At 36.3% G+C, this 12,057-nt stretch overlaps 4 protein-coding genes across 4 annotated transcripts; 2 read left to right on the top strand and 2 right to left on the bottom strand.

Annotated features, from left to right (window-relative positions):
• Nucleotides 1-1,722: 1,722 nt before the first annotated feature.
• LOC113502633 (histidine-rich glycoprotein-like) lies at nt 1,723-2,875 on the top strand. The gene is made up of 4 exons (XM_026884287.1): nt 1,723-1,731; nt 1,971-2,465; nt 2,544-2,710; nt 2,803-2,875. The coding sequence occupies exons 1-4, from the start codon at nt 1,723-1,725 to the stop codon at nt 2,873-2,875; spliced, it is 744 nt and encodes a 247-aa protein (XP_026740088.1).
• Nucleotides 2,876-4,478: 1,603 nt separating this feature from the next.
• LOC113502632 (cuticle protein 19-like) lies at nt 4,479-5,375 on the bottom strand. The gene is made up of 4 exons (XM_026884285.1): nt 5,367-5,375; nt 4,891-5,037; nt 4,646-4,812; nt 4,479-4,548 (listed from the first exon to the last, which is right to left on the bottom strand). Exons 1-4 carry the CDS (start codon nt 5,373-5,375, stop codon nt 4,479-4,481), a joined length of 393 nt encoding a protein of 130 aa, XP_026740086.1.
• A 1,475-nt stretch (nt 5,376-6,850) lies between these two features.
• On the bottom strand, nt 6,851-8,017 carry LOC113502631 (adult-specific cuticular protein ACP-20-like; the record flags this gene model as incomplete). Its single annotated transcript, XM_026884284.1, has 3 exons — nt 6,851-7,031; nt 7,342-7,508; nt 7,796-8,017. Coding segments are annotated over 3 exons (462 nt in total), but the record flags the coding sequence as incomplete, so codon positions are not given.
• Nucleotides 8,018-9,100: 1,083 nt separating this feature from the next.
• LOC113502630 lies at nt 9,101-10,051 on the top strand. The gene is made up of 3 exons (XM_026884283.1): nt 9,101-9,112; nt 9,356-9,928; nt 10,040-10,051. Exons 1-3 carry the CDS (start codon nt 9,101-9,103, stop codon nt 10,049-10,051), a joined length of 597 nt encoding a protein of 198 aa, XP_026740084.1.
• The last annotated feature ends 2,006 nt before the right edge of the window (nt 10,052-12,057 follow it).

Here is a 12,057-nt window from a genome sequence, read left to right as displayed (position 1 = left end):
GGCGCGGGTGGCGGTGTTTTTATCATTTTTAAGAGTTTATTTCATATTTCTCTGTTTAATTTTTCTTCGTACTTATTATCTTAGTTATTGATAAAAAAAAAATATGGCGCCTAGGGGTATTCGTTATTTTATTTTTTACTAGCTTTCCCGGCGGACTTCATACCGCCTTAGAGTCGATGATAATATTGCTGATTGTTTTTAAGTAATCATTTTAAGTTGTATATAGGTTGTAAATAAGAAACACATGATTTACTAATATTGCCGATTGAATTAGTTTTTTATGCTAATCGCGGCCCTTCAGCAAGATCGCAACCACCTTCATATACATCTACTGCAACTTAGAGCCAAACTCATGGGTGCTGCCAATAGATATCTAGTTTATTTTTGATTTTGACTACCATTCCCCGATTTAATGGTACCACCTTCATGTATTACTGCTACCTGCTCTACTGGTAATCCCCTCATGACTGCTACCTACTCTAAGGTCCCACCCTACTCTCACGCGTACAGTACCTGCTACCCAGCTATAACCCTCACTGCTCTACTGGTAATCCCTTCATGACTGCTACCTACTCTAAGGTCATGAAATACTACTATCTGATCTCCTGGTATCACCCTAATCAACTACGGCTACGTGCTCTCCTGGTACCGCCCTCGTGCTCCCCAGCTACAACCCTCATGAAATACTACTATCTGATCTCCTGGTATCACCCTATGGACAACAAAAGTTTTACATGTAATAAACAAATCAGCATTTATTGAAATGAAAGTATTCATTACACTTTGACGTTTTGACGCACAATGGGCCGACTTAGAGCCTACGTGCGGAAAAGGAGCCCATCACCAAGTACCAAGTACCAAGTACGTCGGTTACATGAATTGGGCTGCTTTTGTAAGACGACTAAAAAATCACCGTGTATAATGAAGATTAAATGAACAACTTTTTGGTAAAAGTGCTACGAATTTATGCTAATAACAGATTTGTTAAAAGTGTCACATGTTTGATTACAATTGAGACAAGCGTTTATGTCTTCCACAAGTATTAGTGGACACTTCTCAACGCCTTGTCAATATTTTGTTTTCGATCCGAATTCGAAATACTATATACTTTTTTAATTAGATCAATGTTCACATTTAATTTTAGCCTGAAGGCACTACCGTTATCATCCGTTATCATCCGGTTTGACGGTAGAATTTCTTATGAGATAAGCATCCTTGTCCTGCCTATGTACCTATTTTAATATTTTATCATTTTGTGCATGCAGCGGTCAGTAAGCAAATGTAAACAATTATTAAAATTGAATGAGATGCTTAAACAATGTTTGTGTCTTAAGATTACAAGTATTCTGATTTTATAATATAGCTTATAATATAGGTAATCGTGGTTCGGCATCTTTATCCTATTTACGACATTGTTATTACAGACTAAGTACTCTATGTATTTTTGTGTAAAAAAATAATAATAACTACTTATAAATTAACTTCACTCAGATTTGTAGCTTGTTAAAAATATGTATTTTTTTTTAGAACATTAAAAATAATTTTCCATTCAGCGTCTCACTTAAGGTCAAGTTCCCTTCAGACAAAATACAAACAAGTTTCACTGTTTGATATTGTGTGGTGAAATGCAGTACCTTCAGATTAATATGTATAAAATGGAGTTACGTTTTTTGAATAATTATCATTCTCTTTTAGTAAGCCAAGAAGGAACAGCACGTAAACATGTACAAGGTATATGATTAAATAATGAGATTTTATATAATTCTGGCCTTAGGATTAGACATATTATGTTTTATATTAACTAGTCTTTGCTCTACTGTTGTAAACGTATTTTACTTTTATAGGAATATTTAGTTTCTTAAATGGATAAAAAAAAAATAGTTTTAGTGTCTTAATTCTTGCTAGAATTTTCGTACTGACAAAAATCGTAATACTAATTAAGACACACCCACTAATAATATAATTTTTAGGTCATCTTAGCCGCCGCTCTCGTCGCGACAGTCGCCGCACTGCCGCAGTACGACCACAGCCACGGTCACGACGACCACCACGGTCACGGACACGCCGTCTCCTCGCAGAGCGTTGTCATCCACCAAACTCACCCCACCCACCACGAGCCCGCGCACCACGAGGAGAACCACGGTGACTACCACCATGAGCCTGTCCACCACGAACAGTACCACCACGAGCCAATCCATCATGAACAGCGCACCCAACATGAAACCGTCCATCACCTGGAATACAACCATGAGCCTGTCCACCACGAACAGTATCACCACGAGCCCATTCATCATGAACAGCACACCCAACACCAGACTGTCCATCACCAGGAATACAACCATGAGCCCGTTCACCATGAACAGCACACCCAACATGAGACTGTCAACCATCACGAATCTGTCCACCACGGTCAAGCTTCCTCAGCTCACCACGGACATGCCACCGAACAACACGTTGAATACTACGTAAGGCTTATAACTGAATCCTTTTAAATTCACTGCCAACGAATTTCATGAATCTAATGACGCTATTTTATGTTTTAGTCTCATCCTAAATACGAGTTCGCTTACCAAGTGTCGGACCCCCACACTCATGACATCAAGTCCCAGCACGAGGCGCGCGATGGTGACGTTGTGAAGGGCGCGTACAGCCTGCACCAGCCCGACGGCACTGTCAGGCTTGTTGAGTACCACTCCGACCATAAAAACGGGTAAGTTTAAAAATTTTGCCAAATTTACTTCTGCTATCTCAGTATTCACTCACCTATTGACGAGGATTAACAAAATATTTTTCTTGTTACAGATTCAACGCCGACGTGAAGATCGAGGGTCACGCCCAGCACATCGTCCCCGATCATCATCATCACCATCATTGATTTACCCTCACCGGACTGATCTCTATTTTGTGACTGATTTAATAAATTTATTTATTTATTACTTTTCGAGTTTTCTTGCTAATTTCATTAAATTTTACTTACTATAATTTAGCCAAGTTTAGGGAAAGACAGTATTTGTCTCTAAATCATTCGTCAATTAAATTTACCATTAAAAATTATTTTTATGCGTAGCTTTGGTGTAGGTACCTACTACTTATACATGAAAGAATTTTTGATTTCGATGTGAACGTCAAAACTGAAGCATGAACTCTGCTTGTCAGCAGGTATATACTTATTTTATCCATAACCGTTTTCCCATTTTTTTTATTGAATCAGAACAATAAGTACGAAGAAGTATAAAATGCATCAAAGATTGTAAAATGTATGGCAGTGCTATAACTTTTAGGTAAAAACCGTACTGATTATTTATGTTCCACGATACTTCAACTTACTCATCATATTGTATTTGTTTTAACGATAAAAGAAAAAATAACACTCTGATAATTAGATGTTTGAGTCAAATATCCGGAACTCTGACTTGCTCCGACTACAGCTACCAGACCGTTTATAGAGGCGGAGGGGCGTGCCGGACTTTTAGCGGCTAAAACCCCCCAGTATGTCTCTTCGCACGTGGGCACGCGTCCAAATTCTTCCGCAGACAGCTACCAGATCAATGGTTTAATATAACCCCTAAGGATGAAAACCCAAAAAAAAAACTCAAACGTTGACGTTAACTACGTGTCAATGCGACCTACATTAAACTTCTCACGCCATCTGTTACGCGCTCTGTCAAACGTTCGTTTGGCACAGAGCGCGTAACACCGTAACACTGGTATAAATATAATGAAATTGATATAACTGAGTATTGGAACTAAATGGAACCATCATTATTGTTTTTGTAAAGAATAAATTCCGATTATTTTTGCAAAATAATATATTTATGTAGCTGCCGGGCGCTCTGCTTCCTTTTATGAGAAACGGTATTTTTAATAAGTTGAAATCATTATAAGTTGTTAGTTTCAGTCCTTCAATATTAATCTACTTAAAGCTTTAAAAAACTATGAATATTAAAAATTTCCGAATGATCTAGATGCTCTATTCATTCAAACAACGAATAGATACGTTAATGTATTAAAATATTGCACTGCTTATGTTCATTATTTGTCAAAAGCACATTGACTGCTACAATAAAAATATTGATAAATGTACTTAGTCTGCTTGTAAATGAATGGCGGCTTCTTATGTGTCTCGTAGCGCCATCTAGAGAGATGTCTATTAAACTTTTTGTTATTAGAAAGTGGTCCTTATATGACATGTTTAACAACAAGCGTTTTCATAGTTATATCATGCTGTAATTAGAACTAAATGATTTAAATTTTGAGGATTTCTGAACATGACGATCCAGGCATAATTAAATGCAAGATTCAAAGCGGCCCTGTCGACAGAAGTTTCAACACTTTTTTAAACCTCTGACTAAAACTACGTCTTAATGATAAAAAGCAACTAGGATTCAATTATTTATTGATGGAAACCATTTTATTTACAAACCAAAAAACAAACTTAGCAACTAAAGTATAACAGCGACATTCGATTTAAAATACAATTAGTGATGGTGATGATGTTGAGGAACGATGTGTTGGGCGTGACCGGAGTAGTGCACGTCGGCGTTGAATCTGTAAACAAGCATGATATAAGCATAAGTAAGGAGTTTTCATAGTTTGATGTACTGGAGTTGTGATGTATCATCATGATTTTGGAATTCAAACTCACCCAGTCTTGTGGTCAGCGTGGTACTTGACAGTCCTGACCCTGCCGTCGGGCTGGTGCAGGCTGTACTCGCCGTGCACGAGGTGACCGTCGCGCGTCTCGTGCTGGGACTTGATGTCGTGTGTGTGAGGGTCCTTCACTTGGTAAGAGAACTCGTACTTAGGGTGACCCTGCGTGAAACGTCATAAATAAGTATAATTTCACACAATTTAGCAATTGGCTTGCAATAGAGATTTCATTATTCTTACGTAGTACACGACGTGTTTTTCGGTCCCATGTGAGTGGTGCTGGTGGAGACTCTGTGATGAGGAGGCGTGACCGTGGTGGTGGTCGTGGTAATGACCATGTTGTGGTTCCGCGGCTAGTACTGCGATGACAGTAGCAATTAGGATAATCTGAAATGTCGAATATTATTTGATAATTATAATTTTATTTTTCATGCACGGTATAATTTTATGAGGAGAAACCCGGGACTTTGTAAAGGCGTTCCCTCTGGCCCAACATGCAAAGGCCTTGTTGAGAACTTTAATCTCAAATTTGCTACTAGGGCCCATCTACCCCTGCTTCATGGAAAAACAGGCGTGGACGGCCCAAGGGAACTCCAAAAATATTAAAATTGTGATGTTAAATTAACTTTTTTAGCATCACTATTTGTAATCGCACATATTTTATTTGTTAAGTTTGTGATATTTGAATAAGTAATTAAATTTATGGTTTTACGTACCTTGAACATTTTATTTTTTATTTCCTTACTCTTGGAATAACAAGAAGGAACTGATAAGTTTTGAGTAAAAAGTATACCATTTTATACAAATTTAAGGGACTTGCAGATAATGTTTTGTAATAAGTTATAAAATCCCTAACCAGTTTGTCAGTTCAGCTTGCCCGACCTTGAGCGATACTTTTAATTAACGAATTGATATTATTGCTTTACTTTCATCAGAATAAATATCGGCATTTACTTTATAATATAATATACCACAAATTTCACACATCGCCATTTAGTCTAAAATTAAGCAGAGCTTGTATTATGAGTAGGTACCTACTAGATATCTGATACCTGATTAACATACTTATATATTTTTAAATACATAACCAAAATACATGAACGATGAAGTCGGGAACCCCGACACAGAACAAATGATCTTGTTTACACACAATTTTTTTTCCTGGCTTGGAATCGAACCCACGACCGGCGGTATAGCAGTCGCTACTACTAACCACTACACCAATAGGTCAGTCAAAAAATTTACTTGTTATTAAGAATTCATATTCTACTGACTTTACATACTCATGGTAGTTGCATTTCTTGATAATCAAACCATCAAAACTGAACAGAAACTAGCTTCGCTCGATAGTATACAGGTCTAAAATCCTTAGGCAACAAATTACACATTATTTGTATTTTTAAACAAATAAATTTATTCCATACTTATTAACTTTCTAATAAATAAAATAAATGAGTTATTACCGGCCACGGTCGTCCAAGTAATACGGTCATAAGGTGCCATTGACACGTTGTAATAACATGGCTTTGAACTCATTGTTATACAATGGAACGAGCAGACTTTTTGCGTAAATTAATCTCAGCTGTTCAATTTCACGCCAGACTTCAAATACAAAAGCGGTTTACGCATAAGTAAAAAAAAGGTAAGCTAATTTACGTACAGCCAGCAATAGAAATAACAGAATCAGATTTGTAATTCAATTGATAAAGTCCATTTTTAGTAGTATGCCGATATGGTATTTAACTTAAACTATGCTTTTTTCGAAACAGGTTTTTTGTATAATAACGACTCTCGCATGACTCGCATTAAGGAATTTCATTCTTGTGTCGGGATGAGTTTACAAACATTGAATCCGTATGCACAAAGTCATCCAGACTCAGAACAATCGTTTGTGGGTCTCAAATTCTTGCCAACACGGGTATTGAATTGTAGGGATATATTTATAGTCGTGCAGTATTTATTTACTTAATGTGTTGAGCTTTAACGTTATCCACTAGTAATATAGCAACTTATTGAATTTGATTGTTAACAGTTGCTTTGACAAATTGTATTGACAGGCTCTTTCCTTCTAATTATTCTTTTTTTCTATTCATCGTAATGAAGTAGAATTAGGTTTAAACTCAACAAATAATTATTTTCAAAATAATAATTTAGTATCGATTGAAATAAAGGTCAAATAAAACGAAGCAAGTATGTATCGAATAAAATTGTAATATGTGTAAAAAACATTTAAAAAACCATTAAAATAAAGATAACATCACAGTAGGTACTTGGGTGTAACAATAACGGTAATATATCACAGTTTGGTTCAGTAGTGGTGACCGTGATGACCGTGGTGGGGCACGATGTGGTGGGTGCTGTGCTTGACGTCAGCGTGGAAACTGGAAAAACAAAACAGGTGTTATAATATCCACTAGTTACTATCAAAGCTCGGAATCCATGTTAAGTGACATCACTTTTCTGTGCAGACGTATTAGTACAGCTGTTGCGAAAGTCAGCTTTGGTTTTTGCTATTAATCCCAAATATTCAACCCAAATAGCTTAATGCAAAGCAAAAAAAACTTCTTTTCTTTAAAGAATATCAGTTCCAGGTGCTTGTTTTTCATAACAAAAAATTCACCCGTATTTAAAACCTACAAATTATAATTTTTTATGGCAGGATCAAAGGTTTTGTACTCTATCTGTGCTTACCCAGAGTGCTTGTCACCGTGGTAGTCAACATGTCTGACGGAACCATCGGGTTGGTGCAGAGCGTAGTAGCCCTTGACGACGTCTCCGTCGCGGTGCTCGTGCTGAGACTTGATATCACCGGTGTGGGGGTCCTCTACTTTGTAACCAAACTCGTATTTCGGGTAGGCCTGTATATAACAGAAAATTAAGTCATAGTCCTACTTTTGAATTATATAAACTCGTTTAAAAGTTGTCATGGTTTTAAATTTTCCATTGCAGCTTGCAGGACGACTTTTAATAATATGGCACGGACGGTGTAAATCGAAAATGTCCATTAAGCTACAAATCCATACAACTATCTGAAGCTAGCTGTACTTCTATAAGCGCTATGGGTAGGTACATCTAATATGCCTTCAGCAATAACAAGAACATTCTTATTTACCAAGAACAATTCAGGAGCTCACTCCATACTTACATAGTAGTCAACGTGTCCATGGCCACCATCGTGCCCATGACCATGTCCGTGGCCACCATCATGGCCGTGAACATGGACCGCATGGGCGGGACCGTCATGACGGTGGATGTACTGGGACGAGAACCCGTGCCCATGTCCAAGAACCACCTCCAGAGAAGCTACGAGAGCGACAAAGCAAAGGACCTGGAGAACAATTAGAAGATTCTTAAAGCGATAACAGAATTAAAAGTTCGTAACTGAATCCTTAGCCGGTGCGAAAAAATAACTCAAAGATGTTTGGTTTCACAGCTAAGTTATCAATAAGATTAGATCAAGTAGTTAAGATTTCTAGAACAATACGGAAAGATAAGACGGTAAAACACAAGGTACTTCACTTGACACAATAAATTAAACTGATTAATTATTACCTTTGAGAACATTTTGGGCAAATTGTTTGTATTAGCTGTTGTGCTAATGATACTAGAACCAATAGAGGACTGATACATTATGCTCAAATTCAACCTCTTTTATATCAATAACAAAAGGTAGCCAAGGTAATACTGATTTCACTGCAAATTATGAGTAGTTCAAATTATTCACGAACTTCAGTATGCAGCATTTGAAACTAATTTCGTAAAAGCGTTAGTTCGGAATGTCTACGTACACCTTGCAGTGTGACATTGCCACAGTTTGTTTAAATAAAATTTCGCAAGAACACTGCATATTGACACAAATATAAATGAAGAAAAAAGGTTAAGTGATAAAAGTTGCAGCGGTTTCCTAATGAAAAAACTTATTAAGAATTTAATAAGCTGCGCGGTGGTGTGAGCGGTGACTTGTGCGTGAACGCAATATGTAACATGCAGTTACGACCTTTCATATGTGGGTGTGTATTTTATTGTTCGTTAAAATTATATTTATTTTATCTTTCATCAAAATGATGTGGAGCTTATGACGATTTGGATATGAATCAGGTTTTTAAAATGGAATGTTTTCTAGGGACAAAACTTTTTATTTTAATTATTTGCTTTCTTGGTATGTGCTTAAATAAATCGTGAATAAATTATGTCTGAACTCCTTTAAAAAGCCATTGATATCAAAATGACAGATCAATAACGCCTACTGAAAATTACTATATATTTGCATCGTTATGAAATAATATTTTTGGACCAGAATATCAACGACATGCATTAAATGCACTCGTTTCAAGGTTAACGAAATGAAACAGAACTTGTTTTGCAGCTTAATAATTTTGAGTATAAAACCGAAAGCTTACAGATTTTGCGGCATTATATTTGCAGGAACTTTTGTTAATACTACTACATAATGTTCATTAAGGTCAGTATATAACGTACAACTTATATCCAAGAAAAGTGCAAGAGTAATTTTGCTATCACGGGGTTTTGTTTGTTCATTTGTATTCTACTTGACTATTCGTAATACGTCCTCATCGGTACCTCAACCACGTCTCAACCATTTATTTAAGTCTTATAGAGCAGTCCTAATACGGTACTCATAGCTTTTATAATGCTGTTTATCTACGATGAAGGTATTATATTTTCTAATTGTTTCTTTTTACAGATACTAGCATTACTCGTGCTCGGTGCAGCTGCGTACTGTCAAGACTATTATCATCACACATCTCCTTTGAAAACAATTGTAAGGCATGAAACTCCAAGATGGGAACAACAGAATGTTTATACTGAGGCCATAATTTCTGCTCAAACAAATGGACAGTATATCGGTCAACAGAACTATGGACATTCTTCGCCCAAAAGAACACAGAGTCAAATTACCCGTGGTCATGATCGGATTCAACCAGATATTCCTAATAACTACTTTGAGCCTACTCCCACTCAGGAGTACGGTCAAGCCGATTCCTCGCAAAACTTGAACCAAATTCCCAGCGGTCATGAACAAATCTTAAACAGAGTTCCTGAGTACCTGTTTGTACCAGCGCAAAACCCTGCTCCAGTCACTGAGACTATCTTAAATGATACACCAGTTTATCATGCTCTGCGTGTGCAGCCTGTTCAACAAGCCCCGCGTGTTAGTTACAATCAGCAAGTTCAGAACCAAAATGTGGGACCCCATCACGGAATATCCCACGGTGGGACGTCACACTATCAGAGTTCTCACAATGTCGAATACCATGTAAGTAATATCTTGAATGATAGAGTTAATATTTTCATTTATGTATTGTCTATTACTGGATCTGGTGCTTGCTGTGATAAGTTTCTCAAAGTAAAATTTCTTTCTTTACAGATTCAACACTGACGAAAATTGCAAAGGTCATCAACACCATACATAATGTCATTTTTAATTCAGTGAATGAATAATATTTAAAACATTAAATTATTTCCATATTTTGTTTGAGAAGTCCCGTCAAGAATCTTAATGGTTCCATGATGCAACATACGGATGGATGAATGCATGATGCCATAAATAATAGATTTAAGTTTACAAATTATGCATGCATCGCTGACACAGATTTTTCCGATAAGTCGAAGAAATCTTTATTTACTTACATCATAGAAAGTTAGCCGCATCGCCTGTTACAAATACCTTTACGATAGCATTTAAACTAAGCAATAAGGAAGGTAGCAATCTGAACAGTTGTAATACAAATGCAGCAATTATTATTGTGTTTTTAATTAAAGTAAGAGGCATGGGCATGTAATAATTTACGAGAATTGTGTTTAAGGTGATTGTTTGAATGCTGTCAATATTTGCGGCCCGAGGACAGCTAGGCACAGTCGGACCGCCATGGCGCCAGTTCCCGTCAGTTTAATTATTATGTTTTCTTATCAAAACTCAGATATCGATAGGTCTGTTTCGAAATTAAAAAAAAACACCACTAAACTTTAACTTTTTTGCTAAACTAATTTTATTAAACTGTACTACTAAGTTTTTTCCTAATGAAATTTCTTATTGTTCAAACATTATTCTTCTTCGATAAATGTGTTGTTTAATAATAAAAATATTTAACCCTAATCTGACTTAGGAATAAACTTAGATAAGTTTTTTTCAAATGTGATTTGCGTAGAAAGTTTTAAAGCAAACTCGAAGTAAAACGGATATTGCAAAATAACCGTTGTACCTACTTATTTAAATGTGGTTCATGGTTGCTCAATGAAGAGTTTTATGCGTAAGTAACTAGAGTTCACCTGACTTAGGTAAAAAATATGACAATGACACGGCTTTTCAATTGACTTAAAAAGAGTTTTACAAAAAAGCTTATCGCACTAATCGGGCAAAAACATCTTGTGTTTATATAACGGAACGTTCGCGTTATTGCCCTTGTTGTTGGTATTTGTGCTTGGAAAGATGCTGTTGGGAAAAATATTTAGAGAATATTGGTAGATAATGATTTTTGCAATATATCTACCCATACAACACATCGTAATGAATCCTGTATTGGAATTTGGACTTTCACACCATGGAGCAAGTTAGCGTTTTTAGTAACGCTCAACCCTTTATACATGTTTAAAGGCATTTGCCAAGCCATAGGATATTAGGCTGACCTTATTCCATCCTTCAGATCTGGAGATGCGCAGAGACCATAGGCAGTATCGATCAGTCCAAGAAGTGATTTATTTATTCAACGAAAGTACAATTTTAAAATTACATTTGTTTTTATAATTAAAAATCCTCGCCAAACATTTCGTTTAAAGGCGAGAAGCACTCAACATGATGACATAATACAGAAATGTCGAAATGATAGGAAGATTGAAAAAGGCATGTTATCGTCCTCCTATGGCTCTGCCATAAAAAAGTTCCACGAAATTTTCAAAAACAGAGAGTTACCATCAAAATCGTTTAGGTGTTGAAGTGATTATGGCATTGATGCAGCCATATTTGTTATAATGGCCGCCCAAGAAATTTTGGTCCCAACTGGACTCCTCAATCATGAGCCTTCTCGGTGGTGCGATGTGGGTCCAACGAACGAGTCCAATGCATTATACGAAATAAATACCTACTTAATCATACATTGACTAAAAATTTGTTCTTCATATTTGTGCGAACTTGACATTGATATTGCTGGAATGTAGAAACGTTATGAAACAATTTATGCTTTATGCTTTCAACAAGATTAGTCGTTGCATAAAACATAGGGATTATGTTATTGATCTAGTCTAAAATCAAATAAACGAACTAGGTTGTGCACATGCGTAAATTATAATATAGAAATCTAAGAGAATACTGTTAGCACCCTATTCAATTACACGCTATTTAAAACAAAAATCCTTAATTCCTTTAACGTAAGACATAAAGATAGTCGT

This window comes from Trichoplusia ni, chromosome 17 (genome assembly GCF_003590095.1).
Source record: "Trichoplusia ni isolate ovarian cell line Hi5 chromosome 17, tn1, whole genome shotgun sequence".
NCBI classification, from domain to species: Eukaryota; Metazoa; Arthropoda; class Insecta; order Lepidoptera; family Noctuidae; genus Trichoplusia; species Trichoplusia ni.
Note: the sequence above shows the minus strand (reverse complement) of the source record. Positions and strands in the feature narration are given on the sequence as shown.

Bases quoted from the DNA above. Each gene is read 5' to 3' on its own strand.
- LOC113502633 (XM_026884287.1), top strand. The intron at 2,466-2,543 runs GTAAGGCTTATA...TTTATGTTTTAG, and splicing joins AACAACACGTTGAATACTAC to TCTCATCCTAAATACGAGTT. The intron at 2,711-2,802 runs GTAAGTTTAAAA...TTCTTGTTACAG, and splicing joins CACTCCGACCATAAAAACGG to ATTCAACGCCGACGTGAAGA.
- LOC113502632 (XM_026884285.1), bottom strand. The intron at 4,813-4,890 runs GTAAGAATAATG...CGTTTCACGCAG, and splicing joins AAAAACACGTCGTGTACTAC to GGTCACCCTAAGTACGAGTT. The intron at 4,549-4,645 runs GTGAGTTTGAAT...GCTTGTTTACAG, and splicing joins CACGCTGACCACAAGACTGG to ATTCAACGCCGACGTGCACT.